Raw genomic sequence first — 24373 nt, 5'->3', positions numbered from 1 at the left:
ACACCCGCTGTTCATTTGTTCCAGACCCAAAATGAATTTTATTCTTTTTTGTGCTAATCCTTAATGCTGGTGGCTCAGTTTGCTGGTGTGACATTGGTTTTAACAGGTTAATCCTTCTAAAGAACATCAGGCTCAGTGATCTGTGTAGAGTCAACTGTGTATTATGTACCATTTCAGTTTCTATGGTTGAACACAGTTGCATCGTTTCAAGCCCATTGTGCAGTGGTGATCATTTTGAAATGAAAATCAAAGGATGGATGACATATTTTTTGAAAATTGATCCATCCAACAGTTTCAGGTCACTTTGTTCCAGTGCAGCATTCACAAATGCTTTCTCCTACAGTAATAAGAATGTTTATATTATAGTGTAAAGCATGTAAAATCAAAGGCTCTTCCCAGAAAAGGTTGGAAGTGTCTTGATATATCAAAGATGTAAGTGGTCCCACTCTCCCCTGGCAGACAAGAGTTGTTCAGATCCCCTTCACTGTGAGATACATTTTCTATGGCCCTTGTCTGCTACAGAGCATTGAGCATATAGAATAGCCCTCTACCCAATTATACTTGACATGTTTCTCTTTAAAGCCGGATTTATCATCTGTTTGTGCTGTGGCTGTGTCCCTTGTGAAAAAAAACAGAACTCTTCTCTGGATCCTGTTAAGACTGTGCAATTATGCTAAGAAAGGGTTACAGACATCCTCTAGTAGTCATTTCTAATCCCTGGGACACATGGTAGCCTACTGCTGCTGTTCTGTACAAACTACCTGATTTATATTTTCTTGGCGTCCCAGGTTGTACATGATTAGATGACAAGAATGAAAACCAGCAGGGACTCTAGGTTGTGAGAACCTGGATTGAAGATTGAGAGTCACCGCTTTACTGTGTAATTATAATTCAGGGCTGATGTCTGTTTAGGATGCTGCCAGGAGCAATGTAGTTCTGACCTATTGTTTGAGATCATATTTCTGTATTCTTTTGATAGATCTGGCTCATTTTTACAGTGTTCCAGTCCACAGAGGAGCGTGTAGCCTAATTCTACCTTGTTTATGACACTGACAGATGGTTGAAGGGGTGTTGTTATCAGAAAGAAATGAAATAAATTTTAATTTCATTTTCAAATATAGTCCTGTTTGTGTATCTGCAGTCATGTCGTGTATCTTTTGAGTTTAACTTCAAATAGTGTGCAGGCTACATCACAATGTACCCACCAATTAGCCCTCCCCCTTTTGTATAACTGTGGCTGTTAATCTCTGAACTGCAGTAACGCCATCCGTTTTTCAATTACTGGTTTGACTGAGCATTAATCTGTTTGTGCTATTTAACTTATGTCTATCATTCCGATAATATAATGAGTCACAAATTAATCTGCCTTTGAAGCCAAAGTTCAAAGTGATTCAGTGAAATTCTCATTTCCCTTCCATGGTTTATCAAACCGTGGAATCACATGTATGGTTTTCTTCCCCTCTAATTTGACTGTTGACTAAAAATAATATAAACTAAATATAATTTTGCAATAGATGGGGTGTCAGTGTGGCCTGATATCAGACAGAATTGTCAACTCATTACACTCCATTTCCAGGCAACCCAGTGGAGTGGGCGCATTTGAAGATCTGGACGCAGGCAAGTGTCAGTGACTAATTGCAAAAAACTAAATTTCCCCTTGGATGTAGTGAGTGTGGGGTCTTAACCATGCATGGCTATCATACATGTAGATTACTTACACCCAACTTTGAAGATTCACAAAGAGAGAAGAAAAACAACCCAAAAACATATTAAAACATTCAGCATATTTTGTCTTTTGGTTTCTCGGATCCAATTGACCGTTAGGTAAACCTCGCCCCGTGGTGTATATTTTTAGCCTTTCCAAAACCAAAAACACATGAGCAAGTCTAACGAATGGAATAAAACAGTGTGTTTATTTTCTGGCCTGTATTATAGTGTATTATATTTTTTGCTTAGTACTTCTATTCCTGTGTGCACTGACGTGATAGTGAGCTGCTGTAACAAAAGAGTTTCCCCTCGGGGATCAATAAAGTATTTCTGATTCTGATTATCTGCTCTAACGTAAGCTGCAATCGTTAGCATGTCTGGGTAACCAGCTTAGCCTACTACCTACAGTAGCAGCATTACATCCAAGGCCAAGGACCACATCATTAGCTAACATTAGTTTGTCTGTCTGTTATTTCTCAGGTGTAGGCTATCTTATTGCCTAGTTTGAGCTGCTGCAAGCTTTTAGACCTTTCCTGAAATGTTGTCTCTTTGTCTTTTGCCTCAGTGCTTTTGGCAGATACACAGCCCCATGGTGAAGGGTTCCAGTAACCCTCAGCCAGCAGTTGGTGTGAGTCATATTCCTGTAAACTTCAATAGCCAGGCATCCATTACCTTTGGTGTGCACTCCAAAAAACCACTCTATTGTCTTGTGAATTGTCTTGTGTAAACTTCATGTTGGTGTCCCCTGAGTTAATGTGTTCCATTGTGACCAATGTGTCATTCACATCTGTACCAATGGCTTAGTGTTGTTACTTGAAAAGAAACGTACCATTCCATGTGACTTTTTAAGATACCATTAAATGGCCACTTCTTGGAAAACAACGTATCTTCATTGGTAACCTCATGCTGCTGTAGTTAAAATCAGTCCCTTCTCTCTGCCCTGTCGTACCAAATCAAAAAACCTTTCTCTCCATAAGTGTAAACATTGGTTTTTACACTTAAGATTGATCCCTCACTGTCCTGTTTCAACAGGAAATACATTACATTAAGGAGGAAATGATACCATCTCATGGGAGCTTTAACAGCTCACAGGGAAGCTCAATGACTCTTCAAGGTGTAAGCAACCCATGGAGGATTAAATGGAAACCCTCTGGCAGTCTCATCTGTACTGATTTAGTCCTTCTAAACATGACTGAGAATCCTCATGGACGCTGAACCTTAATTATATTATTAAAAAACATTTCAGGTTCTGACAGAACCAGGATAACAGAGACAAAACATAAGAGGATGACTGTATGATGTAACAACTGGTGAACAACTCCGAAGGGACAACAAGAGGAAATGTATTTTTCAAGTTGAATAACAGTAATCGGGGATCACGGATCAGTAATCTCCCTTCAGTAATTAACACCTCTCATGTTCAAAGAGAATTTTAAAAAATCACTATTATATCTGAGATACTGAGTTACCTTTTTTGAAAAAAAATCAAAAACAAAAAAAGTTGTGAACACAACACTGACATATAATATCACCTTTTAAGTTGATATGATGAAATTGTTAGCAAACAGATGCTTATTTACACATCCAGCAGTTACAGAGCAACATTTGGAGTCGTCTTTCTATCCACCTGGCGAAGGTAGGTCCAATATTCACTCTCTTTTAGCTCTGTTTTTGGTCTCTGACAACTCCTGAAATATCTGGGTCTTTAGCTGCTAAATGCTCCACAATGTTCACCAGCTTGCTGTGTCTGTTGTTTGTTGCTGAGCAGGTAGCGTACAGTGTGTTTTTAGAGATTTTTTACTGAAAACAGCTGCCTGCTGTGGCGGAAAATGTCTATGAGAGCAGTGAGAGTGAACCAAACCAAAACAATGAGCTGAAACTCACTGTGAAGGTCCGTAAAGCCGAGGGGAGATGCAGATTCAGGTGATAATTCTCTGTAGGTTCTAGTGATGCACGGATCGGCTCTGACGTTATCCGAATCTGCATGTACGCATAAATCATCTACCCACCTGAACAAATAATTTTCTCCGATTTAGAGACCACTCCATCTCTACCGGTACCTGTAGGCTATGTTGCCTTTTAAATTATGTCGAGCAGTGTAAGCTTTCTAGGTGATTTTTATTTAATTTTATTTTGTGTTATTACACGGCTTTGTTGAATACTCTGTTCTGATAACTGTCAATAACTGCATTCTACGGTCTGTTATTTCTGAAGAGCAGACCGCTGTTATGAATAACAGACCAATGCTATCGACTCAGTTCTGTTCATAGACTCTGGAGTCCAATCGTATCAATCTGCAGAAAGAAGTCATGTGGCAAAAAAAACAAAAACGTTTTAAAATCATTTTTAAATCAATGAAATCAATATTTAATTAATTATTTAATTTCTTTAGTTTGTATCCATATAATAAGCGGGATAATGTACAGTGAGCCGGTCATTATTGCGAAATTAACCCCGACAGGGTGATGCAGGAGGTATGAGTGTTTTTCTTTAATGATTTACTTTAATGATTTGAGAGGATGCTGTCAGTCATTTTAAACATTTCCATGTGTGCAGTAATGTCACAGCAAATATTGTGGGACATTTAAGCGGCAAAACTAAAAACTGTAGTTAGAAACTTGACAGGACAGAGGAAACTCTCCAGAGGAATCAGAATAAAAATTTTAAGCTTCTGAAATAAATTTTTAGACAGCTCTGATGGAGCTAAGGATTTATCAGGAGGATGGCTGCTTTACTCTTACAAACAATGTCACTGTATGAACCTGGACTTTGTGTGTGACCTTTTGGATGTGTAGAAGAACACAGAACATTGACATTAGATCATGAATGATCATGTTGGCGTGTTGGGAGATTAAAATAATTAATGAAGGGACTCTGCTGTGCCTCGTGCATAAAAGTGCACAGCATCTCTCTTAATGGGGAGATGCTTCACCGCATTTCACCCACCCCCAACCCATCTACTGTTAATCAGAATGTTAATTTATGACCTGGCCCACCAGATTTGGAGATTATCCGCAGACCTCGCGGATATAACTGCAATCCACGCGTCACTGGTAGGTTCATCACTACGAGCAACCCTGTTCATATTGTCACATTGCTTTCCGATTGTCATTTCAAACATTATTATACAAATATTGATATAGGCGCGTTAAACTCACAAAAATCTACTTACTGTATTCTATCTTTATTCTTTTGTCTGTTTTCACTTAAAACAAACAGAATTGTTTTCATTGTTTGTTTCATAGCTGTACATTGTGATAGTGCTGCAGTGGATTGCGTCATAAAACGGTGTTTTATGTTTTTTGCGTCAGTCAGCAAAAGACTAATAGAATCCATAAAGGAAAGCAAGGTTTGAAATAAACCAGCATGTAATTTGTTACAAGGTGTTATCTGTTTTGGTTCTGTTAAACCGAACATCAACTTGAATATTGCATACTGCTCTCACCATAGTTATACCATAACTCTTAGATTAGATTTGTTGAGGATCCATTTATCATAGCAGTTTCTATCATAGCTTTCATAAATACAACTTTATAATCAAGATGCAAAGATAAATGAAGGGTCAATGACTGCACTAATCAATATGAAAATCAATACTAGGACCAGGGAGCTATCATATCATGATCGAACAAGAACTAATTATTAAAGGGAGCGGTGCTTCAGAGACATCATCAGTCATCAGGAAATAGTTGAGTCCAATTAACCATGTTATAAAATTCTACATGATTAAAAAAAAAACAGCCCATTAGGGGAGGAAAAAGGGTAACAAAATATCACCAATAGTATACTCACTCCTGAATCCCAAGCTGTCTCTCATTTCAGGCTTGTGGTTTCATAGAGGCAAGTAGGTCGCAGCTTATCAGAAAATTTCACGCTTGCTCCTTTTAAAGAATGTACAACCTGCACTTTTCAACCACTGATAGTTCCAATAGTGATAGGGAGTAACAACAGTGAAAATCATTAGAAAACAGCAGAGTGCCGTCTCAGCAAGGCATGTAGACCTCCAGAGATGATGCATAATCATTGGCAACATTATCTATAAATGTTTCCCACTCAGTATTATGCTTTTGGACATAGTGTCTTTGAACAAATAATATATTGGCCTAGACCTGTACCTGAAAATGAGGTTTCTGCATTTTTTTTATTTTTCACTCTGTGTGATTAACTATCTTTATCTCTCACTTTGCGCAGTGTTTGAAACTTGTATCCAAACACACTCACAGGAAGCTTATCAATTAGTGCCAGGAGCGCTGTCTTTTTATCATAGCTGCTTTTATCAAAGCTGATGGAGTCATACCAACTGCACTTTGTGAGATTTGCATTTCACACCCAAACTGCGGCAAATGTGTGAGAGATCTCACAATGCCTTTGAAGTACTGCTAGTACCCACTGAATTGTAAAATGCTAAACATAAAGCTATAGTAAATGAGGGCAAGGTTTCACTGCCCCAGCACTCTTACGGCAGTGGCTTTGATCACAAACCTCAGCAAATTTGTTAGCACTGCTACATATTATTGGTATGTTTCTATGGTGAAAACATAAATGGTCTGCTTTACTGATTAGTATGTGGTCTCCATCTATGTAAACACAGGCTGGATAGAATTATAGAAACACCACATGGAAAAAGGACTTAATCTTTGAAATAAGTAAATCACAAGTGAGGGGGGTTGTACAAAGCAAAGGGATATTTAGCCAATGTTCAGCGGTTTCAAGCATTTCTTTATCAATAATATTAGAACAGTCTACAGCCACACTAGCAGCTCTGTGGAGCTGTACTTAGGCAGAGTGGTGCTCTGAGCTAAATGCGAACATCAACATGCTAACATTCTCGCAATGACCACGTTAGTGCACACGTGGCAACGTGCATGCTACCTGTTGCCGTAGAAAGAGTTTCCCCTCGAGGATCAATAAAGTGTTTCTGATTCTGATGTTCACCATTTTAGTTTTGCATGCTAACATTTGCTAATTAGCATTAAACATAAAGTACAGCTGAGGCTGATGAGAATATCATTAGTTTTGCAGGTATTTTGTAATGAGCTGATGATGGCAAATTCATCTTCTGGGGACAATAAATACCTATACAAAATTTCATGGCAATCCACCTATTTGTTGAGATATTTCAGTCTGGACTGAAGTGGTGGACTGACCAACAGACATTGCCAGTCCTAGGGCCATGCCACTAGCAAGGCTAACAAATTATACTGCTACTAAATAATACAATAAACTAGGATGCACTTTATGCTGCTAAACATACTGTAAATGTTTTTCCACTGAGATCCAGGTTCCCAACCTGACATAATATACATGTGCATGCTTTAAAGAAATGGCTTTATTTACATTTAACAAATACCACCAAAACACATTTTGCATATCCTGAAGACTGAACAAACACACTAAATGTGTTGTATACCCCATTAAACATTTGAAATGCATTTGTATACTACTTCCTGTTTTATTGGCGAATTGCCAATACCTTTACCTTTTTTACATTTACTGGCACCGACTAGTACTACTGCTACCACTCTTTTTACTCGAGCTTGTGGCATACTTGTGCATCCTTGTGTGTTCATAGACGACCTGATAGGAACAATACAGAGACCCACATATCAAAACATTGCTCTAACTGTGTAACTCAGCCTACTTTTAGCCCTAATAACTAGACATGTATTACTAGGATTACCTTGGGTCCTCCTGGGATTTGTAATAATCGCAGAAGTCATCTGTGTTGTTAATCCTGTGTAAATTTGCCTTTGTCCACTCTGTTAAATAGAAATTCCACTGGAAATAACCCACACACAGAGGGCATCTGATAAATTATTCCAGTGTGAATCAGCATCTCATTAATTTGGGGTCTTTTTTGTGTTTTTATCAGGCTACAGTGCATATGAATAAAAGCTTCAATATCATTTTGGCTGCAAATTTAGGAGGCTCCTCCAGCTACTCAGCATGGAGACCCATTTGGAGGAGGACCAAGTTCCAAACAGTAAATTTCACTGAAACAGACTTTGTTTGTTTCTTACAAATGCAGCGCATGGCACAGATTCAGGGGATAAATCCTAAAATCACCTGAGGTCCCCAGGTAATTCTACTTCAGTGCAAATGTGGCTTTAGATAGAGTCATGCAACACCAATGCTAAGTGAAGTGAAGCTACACAAAAGTTTTAAAAATGTGCTAGTCAACAGGGTTGCCATTTTACTACAAATTTATTAAGGTCAAAAAGATTAACTGTATGCCGTACAATAGACAGCATATAACAATATATGTGTTCAACATATTTGACACAAAACTGCAACATGATATTAACATGATGTTACATGTACCAACCTACGAGTGACCCTGTTTAGCTCATTTCCAACCCGGACTCCTCTTATGATGACGGGTGGGGTTGGACGGTCGCAAAGCCGTGCATAGACTTCAGGTAACAATGATGTCATCAATGACATGATATTCACGCTGTACACCCATGACTGCAACCCCTGACGTGGAGATCTGGACTCTGTTATGAAGTTTGCGGATGACACCACCATCATCGGCCAGATTTCAAACAACGATGAGACTTCATAGGAGGAAATCAATCTTGCAGAGTGGTGCACAGAGAACAACCTACTGCTCAGCGTCAGCAAAACCAAGGAGCTGATTGTTGAGTTTTGGAAAAAGAAGGCAAACACACACACTCCTGTCTACACCAGTGGAGCTGAAGTGGAGCTGATGTGGAGCAAATGAACAGTTTTAGGTTTCTGGGAATCAGCATCACAGAGAATGTGTCATGGTCATCTCACATCTCCACCAAGGTTAAGAAAGCTCACAAATGGCTGTAAGCCTTCTTAAGGAAACTTAAGAAGGCAAACTTCTTGTGCCAAGTTCCTGTTAACTTTTACAGAGGAGCAACAGAAAGCATCCTGACTGGAAATATCACAAACTGGCATTGGATGTCCACGGCCCAGGACCGGAGGGCTCTGCACCAGGTGATTAAAACTGCTCAGAAGATTGGTTACCAGAAAATGAAAAACTACAATTAACCTGGTTGCCAAACAGAAACATCAAAGATAAGGTCGAGCTTCATCCCTTAAAATTAACTTCAGGACTTGGAATGTTTCAATGGAAAATGGAGGTCCAATTACTCTATTTAGAGATAAATTGTTAATTATTAATTGTAATGTATTGTCATGTATGTCCAATCCACATTATGCTTCATTAACTAATGCAGTGAAAAAGCTGTCAATTTCGCCCGCTACAAGCTGAGTCCACTTGATGGGTATTCCAACTACATCCCATGTAGTTTACTTTGGTATGTGGATCATGTGGACTCTGCCTATAGTTGAATGGAGCTTTGTTCAAGGTCTGTGCCTTTCAATCAATACGCTCTCAGTGTGCCTTATTGTATGTGATTGTTGGGGTGATTTCTATGTATTTCACCATGAGCACTGAATCTGAATGTTTCATATATCTGACCACTTTTAATGACTGTAGGAATTCGAATTGTAATGGTCAAATATTAATTACACATATCTCCAATATGGAATTATTCATCCAACAAGTTCATTCTCTAGGAGCCTGGTTAGTAAAAAAGGGGGTAGCCTATTGATTGGTGGTTTGATGGTGCGATTATTGTCATTATCGCTGTGGTCGTTTTGTTAACCGAGGAAACTTCCTCTTTACCTTAAATATTCTAAGCAAGGGTAGTTTTTCAGGTTTTTTCAGTGATTGATTTTTAACCACAAACAAAACACACCAAAAAAGTTTATTGATGTTGCTTACACATTAATTTCCACCATATGTGTATGATAGTAATACATATGATAGAATAGCAGAGCCTATAGATTTATGCCACATAAAGATGAAACAGTTACCTGAGAAACAGCAGCAGCACAGTGACTTTCCTGGCTAAAGTTGCAAGTTACCGGAAAGCACTAGGGTTTTAAGAAAGTTGATGGATAGTTGGAAAAAACACTTGTGAAGAGTCTTCCTCTCTGGAATCTGGACTTGTGTAGCGAGTGAGTCTGCCAGAGCAGGATAAAGGGTTTTTACAGGAATTTGGTCTGACCACCTCAAACGCGGCATCAAGGGCTCACAAGAATTGAAGTGGAAGTGGAGTCGATTCCTTACAGTTACTGTCCTGGGAGTAGCCCATCTCAAATTTAAAATTGTTATTTCTCTGCAGGGTGTTCTCAAAACGCTTGCATAGTTCTTGTACAGTTCGGATCAAGGGTCTGACATGTCGAGGAAAGTAATCATTTAAGTCATTTACTCAACATTTGAATAAACATTTAAGTCCTTTTTCAGTCAAAAACTCCAAACATGGTTCAGGTTGAGGTGAGGATTTACAGCTTTTCTCAGTATCTTTGGGATTTAGACTGTTTTCCAGACAAAACAAGACATTTAAAGTTGAGCATGAAAGTTCATCCCTGACCTTGGAAACAAAAAGATCTTAACTCAAGTTCTACTTAAAAGCTTTCAACCACATCTCACAGTCTTCCTCAGCAGATGGAGTTTGCTCAGACACTATGTCTACACAGAAGGCTTAGTGTGAGCAACATGTTAGCAGAGCAGCAGCAGCATCTTCAGTGCGCCGTTTGTGTCTCCACAGGATGTGTGAAAATTCTGCAAAAAGCTTGTCTGTCAACCTTGAGTTCCAACTTTTTTGTCAAACAAATTTAGACTTCACCGTTGGTTCTGAGAAATTGTGATTGCATTTTTTTTACCATGATCTGATATTTTATAAACCAAATGATTAATTGAGAAAGTAATTATCAGATTAATTGATGATGAAAATTATGGTTAGTTGCAGCTAAACTTTCTTGGTTAATATCACCAAAACTGAAGGAATATTTAAAAATTGTTATGCTTGTTCATGCATCGACAACAAGGCAACATGACAAGTGTACGAGGATTAGTTTTATTGTTAGGAGCTATTTGGTTTGCAATCAATGTAAGTGAACCAGCTGGCAAATCGGATTCACAAATATGCTCCTGCAGAGACTTTCTCCTGCAACATAGCTCCTATTCAAGTGATTGGAATCAGCCCAATGCAAACATCCCTGCAGAGATTACAAGGCGATTTTTTTTTCGTGATGGACACAAGAGGAAGAAAGGAAAGAAGGGAGGGGTGCGACAAAAACTCAGAAGGAGGAAATCAAAAGTTCCGCTCTCAGCCATTATCCTCAAAAACGTTTAATCGATTAAAGGAAAAGTGGACGAGCTGCGAGCAGGGAAGCTTATGTTCTCGCCATTTCTGAAACCTGGCTTAGCAAGACATATGCTGATATTTGTCCAGACGGATTTACCATCACACGCATGGACCATTGCAGAGACACTACAGGCATGGAGGTGGCATGTGCATCATGATAAATGACAGGTGGTGCAAAACAGCTATCACTTTTGTTCATATCCATGTAAAAGCAAATACTGATAAAGCAGCAGTTATTATTTTTAATATTACACAAGAATTTGATGAAATCTCCTCATATGTATCAAAGTTCATAATGGCTGATTTTAATAATTGTACCCTCAAATGCACACTGTCTACCTATTCTCAATATGTCACCTGCCCTACAAGAAAAAACTGAATCATTGACTTATGTCATGGCTCCATCCCTAAGGTGTATTCATCCATTGCCAAGCCCCCCCTGGGTTGCTCAATGCACAATAATGTCCTTCTTAGATCCACCTATAGACAGGTTCTGATGAGCCTGTGGAAAAGCAGATCCAGGTGTTGGATGAGGACAGTGTTAAGATTCTGATAAGGTGCTTTGAGTGCACATCATGGAACATTTTTGAGGATTCTTCTGCCAATTTAAATGAGATGACAGAAGTTATCTTGGGCTATATAAACTTCTGTGTGGGTGTGGTTATTCCAACAAAGACCAGCAGAGTGTACCCAAACAACAAGGGTGTGGGTGACTAAAGGGTTAAATGAGGTAAAGGAGGTACTAAATGAGAAGAAGAGGGTTTTTGCTTCCGGAAGTCTGCAGGACAGGAGGGAGATACAGAGGAAGGTCTTCTTTTCCTTTCGGCTGTTCCCTTTCAGGGGTCACCACAGCGAATCATGTGCCTCCATCTAACCCTGTCCTTTGCATCCTCTTCACTCACACCAATTAACTTCATGTCCTCTCTCATTACATCCATAAATCTCCTCTTTGGTCTTCCTCTAGACCTCCTGCCTGGCAGCTCCAACCTCAGCATCCTTCTACCAATATATTCACAGCCTCTCCTCTGAACATGTCCAAACCACCTCAATCTGGCCTCTCTGACTTTATCTCTGAAACGTCTAACATGAGCTGTCCCTCTGATGTACTCATTCCTGATCCTGTCGATCCTCGTCACTCCCAAAGAGAACCTCAACATCTTAAGCTCTGCTACCTCCAGCTCTGCCTCTTGTCTTTTCTTCAGTGCCACTGTCTCTAAGCTGTACAACATCGCTGGTCTCACCACCATCTTGAACACCTTTCCTTCTTGCTGATACTCTTTTATCACACAACACACCTGACACTTTTCTCCACCCGTTCCAGCCTGCTTGCACTCGCCTCTTCACCTCTTTTCCACAGTCTCCATTGCTCTGAACCGTTGACCCTAAGTACTTAAAGTCCTGCACCTTCTTCACCTCTGCTCCCTATAACCTCACCGTTCCACCTGGGTCCCTCTCATTGACACACATGTATTCTGTCTTACTGTGGCTAAGCTTCATTCCTCTGTTTTCCAGAGCAGACCTCCATCTCTCTAGATTTTCCTCCACCTGCTCCCTGCTCTCACTACAAATCACAATGTCATCTGTAAACATCATAGTCCATGGAGATTCCTGTCTAACCTCATCTGTCAGCCTGTCAAACCAGAGCAAACAAGAAGGGGCTCAGAGCCGATCCTTGATGCAGACCCACCTCCATCCTTGAACTCCTCTGTCACACCTACAGCACACCTCACCACAGTCTTACAGCTCTCATACATGTCCTGCACCACTCTAACATACTTCACTGCCACTCCAGACTTCCTCATACAATACCACAGCTCCTCGCTCTGCACCCTGTCATACGCTTTCTCTAACTCTATGAAGACACAATGCAACTCCCTATGACCTTCTCTGTACTTCTCCATCAGCATCTTCAAAGCAAATACTGCATCTGTTGTACTCTTTCTAGGCATGAAACCATATTGCTGCTCACAAATACTCACCTCTGCCCTTAGCATAGCTTCCACTACTCTTTCCCTCAACTTCATTGTATGGCTCATCAGCTTTATTCCTCTGTAGTTGCCACAGCTCTGCACATCTCCCTTGTTCTTAAAAATTGGCACCAGTACACTTCTCCATTCCTCGGGCATCCTCTCACTTTCCAAGATCTTGTTAAACAAACTAGTCAGAAACTCTACTGCCACCTCTCCTAGACACTTCCATACCTCCACAGGTATGTCATCAGGACCAACTGCCTTTCCACTCTTCATCCTCTTCAACGTCCTCCTCATTTCACTCTTGCTAATCTTTGATACTTCCTGCTCCACACCAGTCACCTCTTCTACTCTTCGTTCCCTTTCATTTTCCTCATTCATCAACTCTTCAAAGTACTCCTTCCATCTTCCCATCACATTCCTGGCACCTGTCAATATATTTCCATCCTTATCTTTAATCACCCTAACCTGCTGCACATCCTTCCCATCTCTATCTCTTTGTCTGGCCAACCTGTACAAATCCACCTCTCCCTCTTTAGTGTCCAACCTAGCATACAAGTCCTCATATGCTCTTTGTTTGGCCTTTGCCACCTCTACCTTCACCTTACGCTGCATCTCCCTGTACTCCTGTCTACTCTCTTCAGTCCTCTCAGTGTCCCACTTCTTCTTAGCTAACCTCTTTCTCTGTATACACTCCTGCACTTCCTCGTTCCACCACCAAGTCTCCTTGTCCGTTTTCCTCTTTCCAGATGACACACAGAGTACCCTCCTAGCTGTAGTGGTCCAGTCATCTGGGAGCACTTCCTGACCACCCAGAGTCTGTCTCAGCTCCATCCTGAAAACTACACGACATTCTTCCCTTTTCAACTTCCACCACTTCGTCCTCTGCTCTGTCTTTGTCCTCTTCATCTTCCTCACTACCAGAGTCATTTTACACACTATCATCCTGTGTTGTCTGGCTACACTCTCCCCTACTACTACTTTACAGTCACTGGTCTCTTTCAGATTCGTCTACACAAGATGTAGTCCACCTGAGTGCTTCTACCTCCGCTCTTATATGTCACCCTATGTTTCTGCCTCTTCTGGAAGAAAGTGTTCACTACAGCCATTTCCATCCTCTTTGCAAAGTCTACCACCATCTGTCCTTCTGCGTTCCTGTTCTGAAGACCAAACCTGCCCATCACATTCTCATCACCTCTGTTCCCTTCACCTACATGTCCATTGAAATATGCACCAATCACCACTCTCTCATCTCTGGGGATGCTCTGCATCACTTCATCTAACTCACTCCAGAATTTCTCCTTCTCTTCTAACTCACATCCTACCTGTGGGGCATAACCACTCACAACACCCCTTCAATTTCCAGCTTCAGACTCATCAACCTGTCTGATACTCTTTTCACCTCTAGAACATTCCTCACAAACTCCTCTTTCTCCTACTCCGTTTCTCTTCCTATCTGACCCATAGTAGAACAACTTGAACCCTGCTCCTAAGCTTCTAGCCTTGCTACCTTTCCACCTGGTCTCCTGGACACACAGTATGTCCACCTTCCTTCTCTGCATCATGTCAATCAACTCTCTAGCCTTCCCTGTCATAGTCCCAACATTCAACACACCTGAACACACCTTCATCCTCTCCTTCTTCGTCTTTGACCAACAGTAGTCCAATTTCCACCGGTACCCTGTAGGTCAACAGCACCGGTGGAGGTCGTTGTTAACCCGGGCCCCGACCGATCCGGTATGGAAGTCATTTTCACGATTCGCATTTTTTATTTGGCTTGTGTTTTACGTCGGATGCCCTTCCTGACACAACCCTCTGCATTTATCCAGACTTGGGACTGGCACAAGAAGACACTGGCTTGTGCCCCCTTGTGGTTGCATTAGATACAGAGGAAGGTAAACAACAACAAACTGAATGAATTTTTCACCCGCTTCGGGACAGGGGACAGCGATAACATTCTTGCTTGGCAAGAGACGGACAATGCTGGGATGGAGAACACAAACAACACACTCACCATTGGGGAGGAGGAGGAGCAGTGAGTGTTTGAGAGCACTAACACACGAAAGAGCCCAGGGCCCAATAAGATTGGTGGCAGGGTGTTGAAACACTGCTCAACCCAACTGAGTGGGATTTTCTGCTCCCTCTTTCAACGCTCACTGGATACCCAGGTGGTCCTGTCACTGTGGAAAACATCAATTGTGGTCCCCCTTTCCAGAGTCCCTCATCCATCCTCTCCTAATGACTACAGGCCGATTTCCCTCACCTCACTGGTAGTGAAATCACTTGAGAGGATTATCAAAACCCACATTATCTTACTAACTCATGCAAGCAGCTCCTGGACCCACTACATTTTGCTTATCACTCTGCAGGAGGGACAGACGACACCATTGAAACGCTTTAGAATTTTCTATATATATATACATCTTAAGGGTTGTAAAACACATGCATGAGTCCTCTTTGCAAATTTATTTTCTGCATTTAATACAATTCATCCATTAATCCTGACTGACAGACTAAAAGCACAGTTTGGACTGGACTAATCACATGGATTTTGGATTTCCTTATGGGCAGATCTCAAAGGGTAAGGATAGGCAACACCACGTCAGAGGTGTGCTTTACCTCTTTTGACATTTTATACATGGGCATTTTATACATGGACTGTTGTCACAGCAGATACCCTGGACACCATTTAATTATGATGGTTTGCGGACTCCGCCTTGGTGAACTAGTGAACAGGTGTGAGGCCTCACATTTGACTCTGAACACATCCAAGAACAAATAACTTAGATTTTAGACATGAAGCTCCACCACCCACTATATCTATGATCAGAGGAGATGAGATTGAGGTGGTGGCGGAGTGTAAGTATCTTGGACTTCACAAACTCTTCTGGGACCAATGTGCTGATGCTATTTTTAACAAGGGCCAACAGCGCATTTACTTCCTTAGAAAACTGAACTTTTTAAACTTTGACAACAAAATTCTTACTCTGTTTTGCAAATCTTTAATTGAGAGTATCCTGTGTTATTGTATTATATGCTGGTATGGACATTCCAAAATCACTCACAGGAACAAATTAGGAAAAATTGTGAAAACCTGTGGGAAAATCCTGGGGGAACCAGTAACACCTGTACCTGACCAGGCTGACTGAGAAAGCAGACATGGTCTGCATGGATACATCCCATCCACTTTCACTGGCGACTCCCTTCTGGTCGATTACCCCAAGATTAGAACCAACCAAGCAAAAAACTCAGGGCAATAACTCAGTTAAACAAGATATGGTAGCCATGGAGAGTCCGGGGAAATACATGGACTAGGTGATGTGAAATGCATCGAAACGAAGGGGATGTGCAGTATATACAGTATTTTTTATGACAATTCAGTTACAGAATACAGTTATTGACATGCACTTTAAATGCCTGCCTGGGCAGTGATGACATTTATGATGGCTGCTACAGATGATCTTAGACAATTGTTGCTTTTTTTTATTCTGATGTGTTTTTGATGATGTTTTGTGCTGTACCACAAATTGCCTCTCGGAGGAGTTTTCTAAGTCTGATAATAAGAATAATAATAATAATAAGAATACTACAATTGAAAGTATGTGGCACAATAGAGAGTATTGTGTATGTAGCGTATTTGTAATTCTTTGTTCTCTGTTGGTGTGTATTTGTAGGTGGGTTGTCAATGACTAAGACTAAACTTGTGTTCTCTGGTGCGCCTTTTTTTGCTTTGATAGCCAAGTCGATAGCCTCTGGCTTTCTCACCAGCAGACATTGACCCAGCTAATTCTCAGCATGTGGAAAGCACCTATAATAGAACAGCCTATTAACCTAACAACTGGGCACTGCCATCCGATGGAAATGAAAGCTGCTAAATGTAATGTTGTCTAATTTATAATAAAGAAACTTGGGTTTATGAAATAATATTTGTTTCTAACTCAAACTCGGTGGACACACGTTACAGCAAGCATGGCGTTTTTCTTCTTCTTCTGCTGCTAATGTTGCCAATGTAACAGTCAGTGTAGGCAAAGCTCTAACCTGGCTGCTGCTGAACATTGAAAGAGGAATGCAGAACAGAACAGACAGAAAATCCTTGTCTGCTTAGCTGTGTGTGTGTGTTTGTCTTGTAGCTGTGTTAGTAAAATAAATTGATTAAAAAGTTGTCTGGTCAAGTTTGGAATTTATTAGGCTATGGCAATTTTACCATTACGTTTTTTCCTGCTTTGCATCAGGATTGGGGGTTGTCCTTATATTTTGGGGATTCAGGTTCATTCTTAAGATCTGACATTGACTTGGCGGCTGTCGACATCACTTGTGCCTGTGATCAACACTATTATTATTACCATTTATGTGTTTGTGCCAGGTGACCTGGCACTTATTTGTTCCCAGGAGGGTATGACAGCACGAGGAGCTGATGTTTCCCAAGTCACAGCAGGCTGAGCAGCCCACAGCAAGCAAGTTGATACACCAACAATAATTGTAATGAGACCACATACACTCTGCTGTAACGTGACCTGTCCATGACTTATTGGGAAAAGGGGAGGGGTGAGCAAGTAATTGAAAATGGATGTTGTCAGCCTCTAATTTCATGCCACTGCAAAGCTAGTGATAGAGTGACCACATCAGGCACAAGTAATTTTTTTAGCACCTGTTTGGTAATTTTGTGCCTCCAAAGGTATTTTCTTTCTCTTGGCACAGCAACTGTTGTGTGAGAAGTTTTGTTACTCATTTTGGCATGAATTTGCACTTCCACCATCAACGTTGTAGATTTGGTTGTCTGGGACCCACCTACAAACTTAAAAAAAGTCCTTTCCTGTATGTCTCTTTGATACATTTTTATCTAGAACACGTTTAAAAGGACATTAAAATAAACATTTTGATGCTCCAAAAGCTGAAATTTGTACTACATTACATTAATGGGTGATTCTAACCAATAATATAATTCACAACTGTTTGTATTATGTGCAAGGCCAATGCCTTTATGTTTATTAAATACTGTACATATAGCCAACATAAAGCAACAGGAATGACCTTGATCTTGCCTACAGCAACACATAGGCATCTGTGTATCACAAAAGAGCGGGGAGAGGAACTGTGTACTGTCTGCCCTGTGGTCTGATAGAATGGAACATTTGAACTACCTCAGATTTTACTTAATTGTTTCTGAAGGACACATGATGGGTTGTAATCTCTGTCTTTGTCTTTTACATTTTCTTTTCCAGGAGATAATAATGGATGGCCCCATCTTTTCGACAAGTATTTTGGAATGCCCAGCTATAACACTGGGACCAAGTCCAATGTATGCTGTAAGTACTGGTATGTTTCTAAACTGAATATTTAAAGATATTTTTTGGCGGATTATGTGTCCAAAGCTGTTTGACCCTCCGACAAGCAGATCTGATGAAGCATACTGGCAGCTTAACAGCATCTACTATATATAAGACAGAGGGAAAATAGCAAATGTCGTGAGGTATCTACAGTGATATTAAAATGTAAGAGAACAAAGAAAACACAAGACACAAGAGAGGCAATGAAGCTCTACGTATTTATGATAAGATAAAAGGATTCAACTGCCTGAAACTTAATAAGTATAAAATAATTATATAATAAGTAGTGGCATAGATATAAATATAATAAAATACACAATTTGAAAAAGTAAAAGTGATACAAAAAATGCATTACATTCATAAATGACAAGCCCATCGTTGTTTCCAAAGGAGGAAAGATTAAGACAGACTGTACTCACTGAACGCTTCCCCACTGGAGAAATGCCATTACTTTAAAAAAAAAATTTCATTGCCAAATGTATATGTTATACCCAACACAATATGTATACACAGTGCAAATTGGGTTTTGATGAAATCTGTTTTTTACCCTATAAATTTGTATCTACCTATAAAACTTGATAGGTATTTTTCAGATGTACCCTCCTGTACTATTTTTTTTCCATGTACACAAACCCATTTTATTCAACTTTTCCTCAATCAGGTCTTCTTGCAGGTTGTTTAGAAAGTTAAATGTATCCTGCAAGTTAAATGAAGTATAAGAACTATCAATTTAACCTCAGTTAATGCTTTTTGCCAGGTACTTTCAATTAAATGCATTTTATTTTGACAGCTGTATATTTAATTGGCCAGTGGTATGTCAGACAAGATCTGTATAAAGATGAAAAATCCATGCATGGCCTAATTGTTGACATAATTATACTTTTAATTTGCCGTCTGCACTAAATTACAAAGTCCCAAACATGAAAACCTGAACAAGTCAGAGGAAATCAAATAGTCAGGTTTCATATTAAGCCATGACATCAAGTCTATTTGCGTTTGGATTATGTAGATGCATTCCTCCCCAGTGATTTGAGATAGTAAGGTTAATTTCTACCTGCGCCTAAACCCTGGTTCATCTAATGTGTTGTTACACCAGGGGGTCCAGGTTTCCCTTCTTCGGGGAAACCATCATCAAAGCTGATTTAGAGGGGTCTTTCAATTGACTCACCTGGACCAATTTGGGAGACCCTACCAGGAGCTTTTGCCTCTAACAACACATGCATAGTGATAATGATTCATGGAGGGGATTTCTGAGTATGTTTTTTCTCAATTTCCTTACACTGAAAATGGCAATAGGTTAAACAGCAGTTGGGAGCCATAGCAGAGACCTCTGTGCTCCCTTTTATCTCAACATTGAGTCCTTTTTATGTGGAACTGAAAGAAAATATCTGTGTTTGAGTCTGAAAGAAATCTTTTAAAAGTCAAATTATCTTTACCAGCCAATTTTCTTTATTTAGTCTAATTTATTCTATTTAAGTTACAGTTTGAAAGTAAAGAAATATCCCCAGTTTCTGTGTAGTTGTGCAGTTTTTGTGGGAGTTTGTGGAGGGGGGGGGGCTGCCATTTCTCCTTCTCTGAAGCTCACAAACAGGCCTTCTATCATTCCACTGTGTTTGTTCACTGTTTAAAAAGTATTTTCCATTGAGATTTTGAGTCTCATTCAGGGCTGTAAATTGCCCTGCCTTTTTTTAATCGGTTCTGTTGATGTGACCATAGCTTTTGTTGAGCGCACAGAATTCCACCGTGATAGACAGTGTTTTGTTCTTTTAAAATCAGAAGAAGTTGCCAGTTCGTTGCACAACCTGCATATTTCATGGTCGAGTGGAGTGAGACTCAGTCATATCAAGTGATGAATCTTTTGTGATAAAGTAATGAATTAATTTTGCAACACATAGCTATGCATTAGCTATAGATTTAGGTTACTTTGTGTGGTGGTGTTTCATATAACGTTATCTATGGTAATCTTAGGATATGGCTAGCTAGCTTTAGGTAACCCTTTTTCCCCCATCATTTAATAACTATAGGGGTCCTATATTGCAACATTTACCATAAAATGACATTACAATCATCCTTACACTATAAGACATTAGATGAATATTTACATCGAATCAAAGAGTACAGTACAGTTAATTGTAGGGATGTTATTGAAACCCACAGCACTCGACATTAGACAGCTACAGTTAACGTTAGCTAGCGTTAGTGTTAGCATAGTGTTGACCTAACATTAGTCGAAGTGCTTTCTTGTTAAGCTAAAGCATCAACCCCGGTGTCACAGAAAAGTATCTGCTGTTTCAGCTGAATTTGGCTGAGCAGGGCAGGCATTGGAGGGGAGAGGTGAAGTGGTGCCATTTCTCTGGACACTCTGTGCTGATCGGCTCCAGATGGAACTTCCTTGAGTTCCATGTTTCAGGCCGCGCTGTCATAGGCAGCTCTGGACAGCCGAATCTCTTCCTCCATAAGCAGGCTGATGAAGTTTGGTTCTGATGGCAACACGGTGTGAGCGTCTGCCAGCTTTTGGCTGAGTTTAAAGTTAGTTTATGGTCCTCGGTGCTGCAACTGGATGGAGCAACTTCTTTAATCTGGTATCAGCCATCTCGGTTCGCTAATAAAGTTTCTTTCTTTAAGAGTTAAGTCTTTAAGTCTGTTATGCGCCATCCCTCCATCTCTCTCTATTTCTCCTTCTCTGCACCACGTGGCTGTTGCGTAAGATCCAGGGTTTCTTCTTTTCTAACATTGTCGTATTAGATCACAGAAAAGTCACAGCCTCCTTTAGCACGCTTTTTTCTTTCTGCATTTTTCCAATATCTTCTGTGTGCCTTTCTGCAGGTCAGTGAGGTGAACAAACGGCTTAGCTTCACTTTCATGTCTTGCACCATAGTATGAATTGTATCTCAACAGGACATCGGATCAGTTTGACTTTAAGTAGACTCGTCGTAAATCGTGACATTGTCATTCAACCTTCCATTAGTGACCTGAGTCCGGCAAAGGACAGAGGAGGTTGCTGTGAAAACAAGGTGTTTTAGGGAGGTTCTCGTTTGGGTCTTTCCAGGCCTATTTCATGACGCAGAGGCCATAGGAGAAAATGTTAATTATTTTCATCTATAAAGATACAAAACGTTCATTAGGATCGGGTTTGATCACTCTACAATAACGTTAGGTAACTAGACGCAGTGGTCACTAATGCTAAGCTTAGTTAGCTAATAATACATGCTAACATCAGTGTCCGTTTTTTCCACACTAACTGGCAACTATACCACGTGATACCAATGTCGTTATACAATTGGCTCACAAGCCTTCTTAGAAGCAGGAACCAAACGTCAGACATCTCACAGAGAGATAAATAAAACATTCATTTTGGACCTTTTAAAATGATTAATTCACAATCATAATATTTTTTTTAATTCCGCACCTTTCTAAAAGCTCTGTGGATGTTTTTTGGGGGGCGGCGTTTTCACTACATAAAAATGTTATCAATATAATCTTTAACTGAAATAGACTTTATGTATTCAGAGCACATTCACAATGATCACCATTTACTTCAAAGGGTTGAAAAATTTTCCTAACGTTGATATACGTTTCCTACCTTTTTGTTATTTTTGTGTATTTCCTTCTTACAATGATGTACAATACGATTTAATTCCATGAAGATTCATTTGCAGCATTTCAAATTACTTCAAATTAACACTGAAACATGGCCATTCACTTTTCTATTATTATTTCCAGGAACTCTCATATTATTGTTTGAATGCCAGTGTTGGAGCTTTTGCGTGGTCCTGCATTACAGTAAAACTGCCAGAGTTAAGCATTTATTTCCACTGGGGTTACTGCCATATAATAAAAGTAATGTTGGTAGAAGTAAGTGTTGTCTAAATGGCATATTTTATTTTCATACACTCATTCAGACTTATTATAGCAAAGCAGTACTCACATCAGCAGATACACAACTTAGAACTCAAGACACACAGATGTGTTTGACTTGTTTTTGTCTTGTTCTTGCTGACCTCTAAGGATCCTGTGTGAAATCATAACAATAAAGCTGATTTCTGAGAAGTCATGAGCAAACTGTCAAATATTGCCAGATTTTTTAATTGGCCTTAATCAGTAGTAACTCTGAAAACAGTTCAGTTAGCTGAAATGGAAGTTGAACATGACTTGTCTCAAATGTGTAATTATCCCTGTAAATGAAAATGTGTTTGCCTGTCAAAGGTGAGCCTTTCATTAACTGCCGCTTGTGGCTTATTATGATGTGTCCTCAAACATAATTTGCTTTCATTGGAGCCATGAAGGCCTGATTAAACAATCTTATCTGCTCTGTTTCATCATATTTTGCACATCCAAACTGGGATTTAATGAACGATAATCAAAGGTGGCTTAACCCAGGAATATTCAATAAGCAATCTTGAGAAACATGTTTCTGTTATAGACTATTGCCAACCTGTGTTTATTCTCCAAGTCATTCTTAATAAATTCTGCTTTCATTTTCTTCTCTGCTGCTTTAATCCCAGGACTTACATTCTCTTCCAGCAAGACTAGGTTGCCATTTTTATAAATAGCTTTTATAAATTTATGAATATCTTTAGTCTTGATACATTGGCACTCCGCAGAATGCCCAGTTGATTCACATATTCACTGATGTCCCTGCCCTCTCCCCTCCATCTGTCCAGTGCTGGGTGTCGTTCCTGAGCTCTGTCAGTGCAGAGACCTGGAGCTGGACTGTGACGGCGCACAGCTGCAAGACATCCCAGTGGTGGCGATGAATGTCACCATGATGTAAGTAGAAAATATCCCCTTAATTTTTCAATATCTTAAAGCTCAAGCAATCCCCAGGAAGCCTCCATCCCTGGCTGTGACTGTCACAGCATGTGAGAAGTGTTGTAGCAGAACCCCCCCCCTCCACCACCACCACCACCCTTCAAAATCCCACCCTGCCACTGTGAGCACCTGTCATTGCCACGAGATGAGTGAGTTAGTTACTTGAAGCCAGAATTAAAGATGAATCTCTCATGGGAGTGAAAGTGACTAGTGCAACCCCTTCACATTCAGCTGATGAGTAGTGTATGTCCTTGAAGGTCTTGTAAGAGCCAGTATCACACACTTGGTTTCTTACATCTTGGGAGTCTTTTGTCAAAAGTGTAGAATTAAAGATTCTTTTGAGACAAGAGTACAAAATACTTTTTGTCTTCTTAACATGTATTCAACAAGGACATATGACCTCGAATTTATTACAGTTGGAGTTGGAATTAAGTATGTTACCCTTTTTCAGTCTTTATGCATCATTTTAGGCTGTTTCTTTGTGACCTGGAATATCAACACAATTACCAGATAGATTAGCCTGTGCGCATTATCTCTTGCAAAGTATCTGCTTTGTCATTGGCACAGCATAATTTTTTTATGGCATATTTGGGTTGTACGATGCTTTGTGGCCGGCCCACTTTTTTCTCCCCTCTGAACCTCACTTCCTAGAAATTTTCAAAGAGCCTGTCTCTCTTTGTGAGTTTAAAGTACAGCTGACCAAAGCAAGAGACTTTTGTAATCCATCTAAATTTCAAATAGTAGAGCAAAAGAGTTCAGACTTCTACCAAGGGCTGGTAATCTACATAGTTGTTTGTCACGTTCACAGGCAACATGGCTCTGGGTAGATGACAAAATAGCTGTATAAAAGTAGCCTGATGATGTGGCCTGATGGGGGTCAAGGGGGATTGGTGATGAGGACTCAAATCAGTAGTTTTTCTCAAATGTAATGTTAGTGTGAGTAATTGGCCAGGGGACATGAAATTTGAAAGTTTGGCCTGATTGTGGCCAAAGGGAAACGTCACAGAGTCAAAATCATGTAGGTTTGTTCCCCTTGGATACATGAATGTCCACACCAAATGTCACGCCAGTCCACTAAGCTATCAATTTTTAGGTCTGTTTTTTTCTGTTAGTGAAGTATGACTTTGTTTAGGTGGCACTGTTTCTATTGTCAGTTAAGCCATGGTAGCTGTTGCCATTCATGGTACTATAACTGCTGTGCTTTTATTCTGCTTGTATAAAAAATGGTGGTAGTACTGGAATTATACACACATAACTTGTTTTTCATTAGAGGATTTTCTTCAGGAAAGATTTAGAGAGAGTGGGTGCTTGGAAGAGCCAAAGTGAAATTAATGAGTTAGATTACTGCATTATATGAATTAGAAAAATG

General features: G+C 40.0%; 1 protein-coding gene across 1 annotated transcript in view; it reads left to right on the top strand.

The window, feature by feature from the left end:
• Window positions 1-24373, top strand: part of rxfp1 (relaxin family peptide receptor 1) — a 68422-nt gene that overhangs the window by 22045 nt on the left and 22004 nt on the right. Inside the window, 2 exon segments of the mRNA XM_044206175.1 lie at window positions 18088-18171; window positions 22857-22962. Of these exon segments, the coding sequence (XP_044062110.1) occupies window positions 18088-18171; window positions 22857-22962 (190 nt within the window).

This window comes from Siniperca chuatsi, linkage group LG8 (genome assembly GCF_020085105.1).
Source record: "Siniperca chuatsi isolate FFG_IHB_CAS linkage group LG8, ASM2008510v1, whole genome shotgun sequence".
In the NCBI taxonomy this organism is placed as follows: domain Eukaryota; kingdom Metazoa; phylum Chordata; class Actinopteri; order Centrarchiformes; family Sinipercidae; genus Siniperca; species Siniperca chuatsi.
Note: the sequence above shows the minus strand (reverse complement) of the source record. Positions and strands in the feature narration are given on the sequence as shown.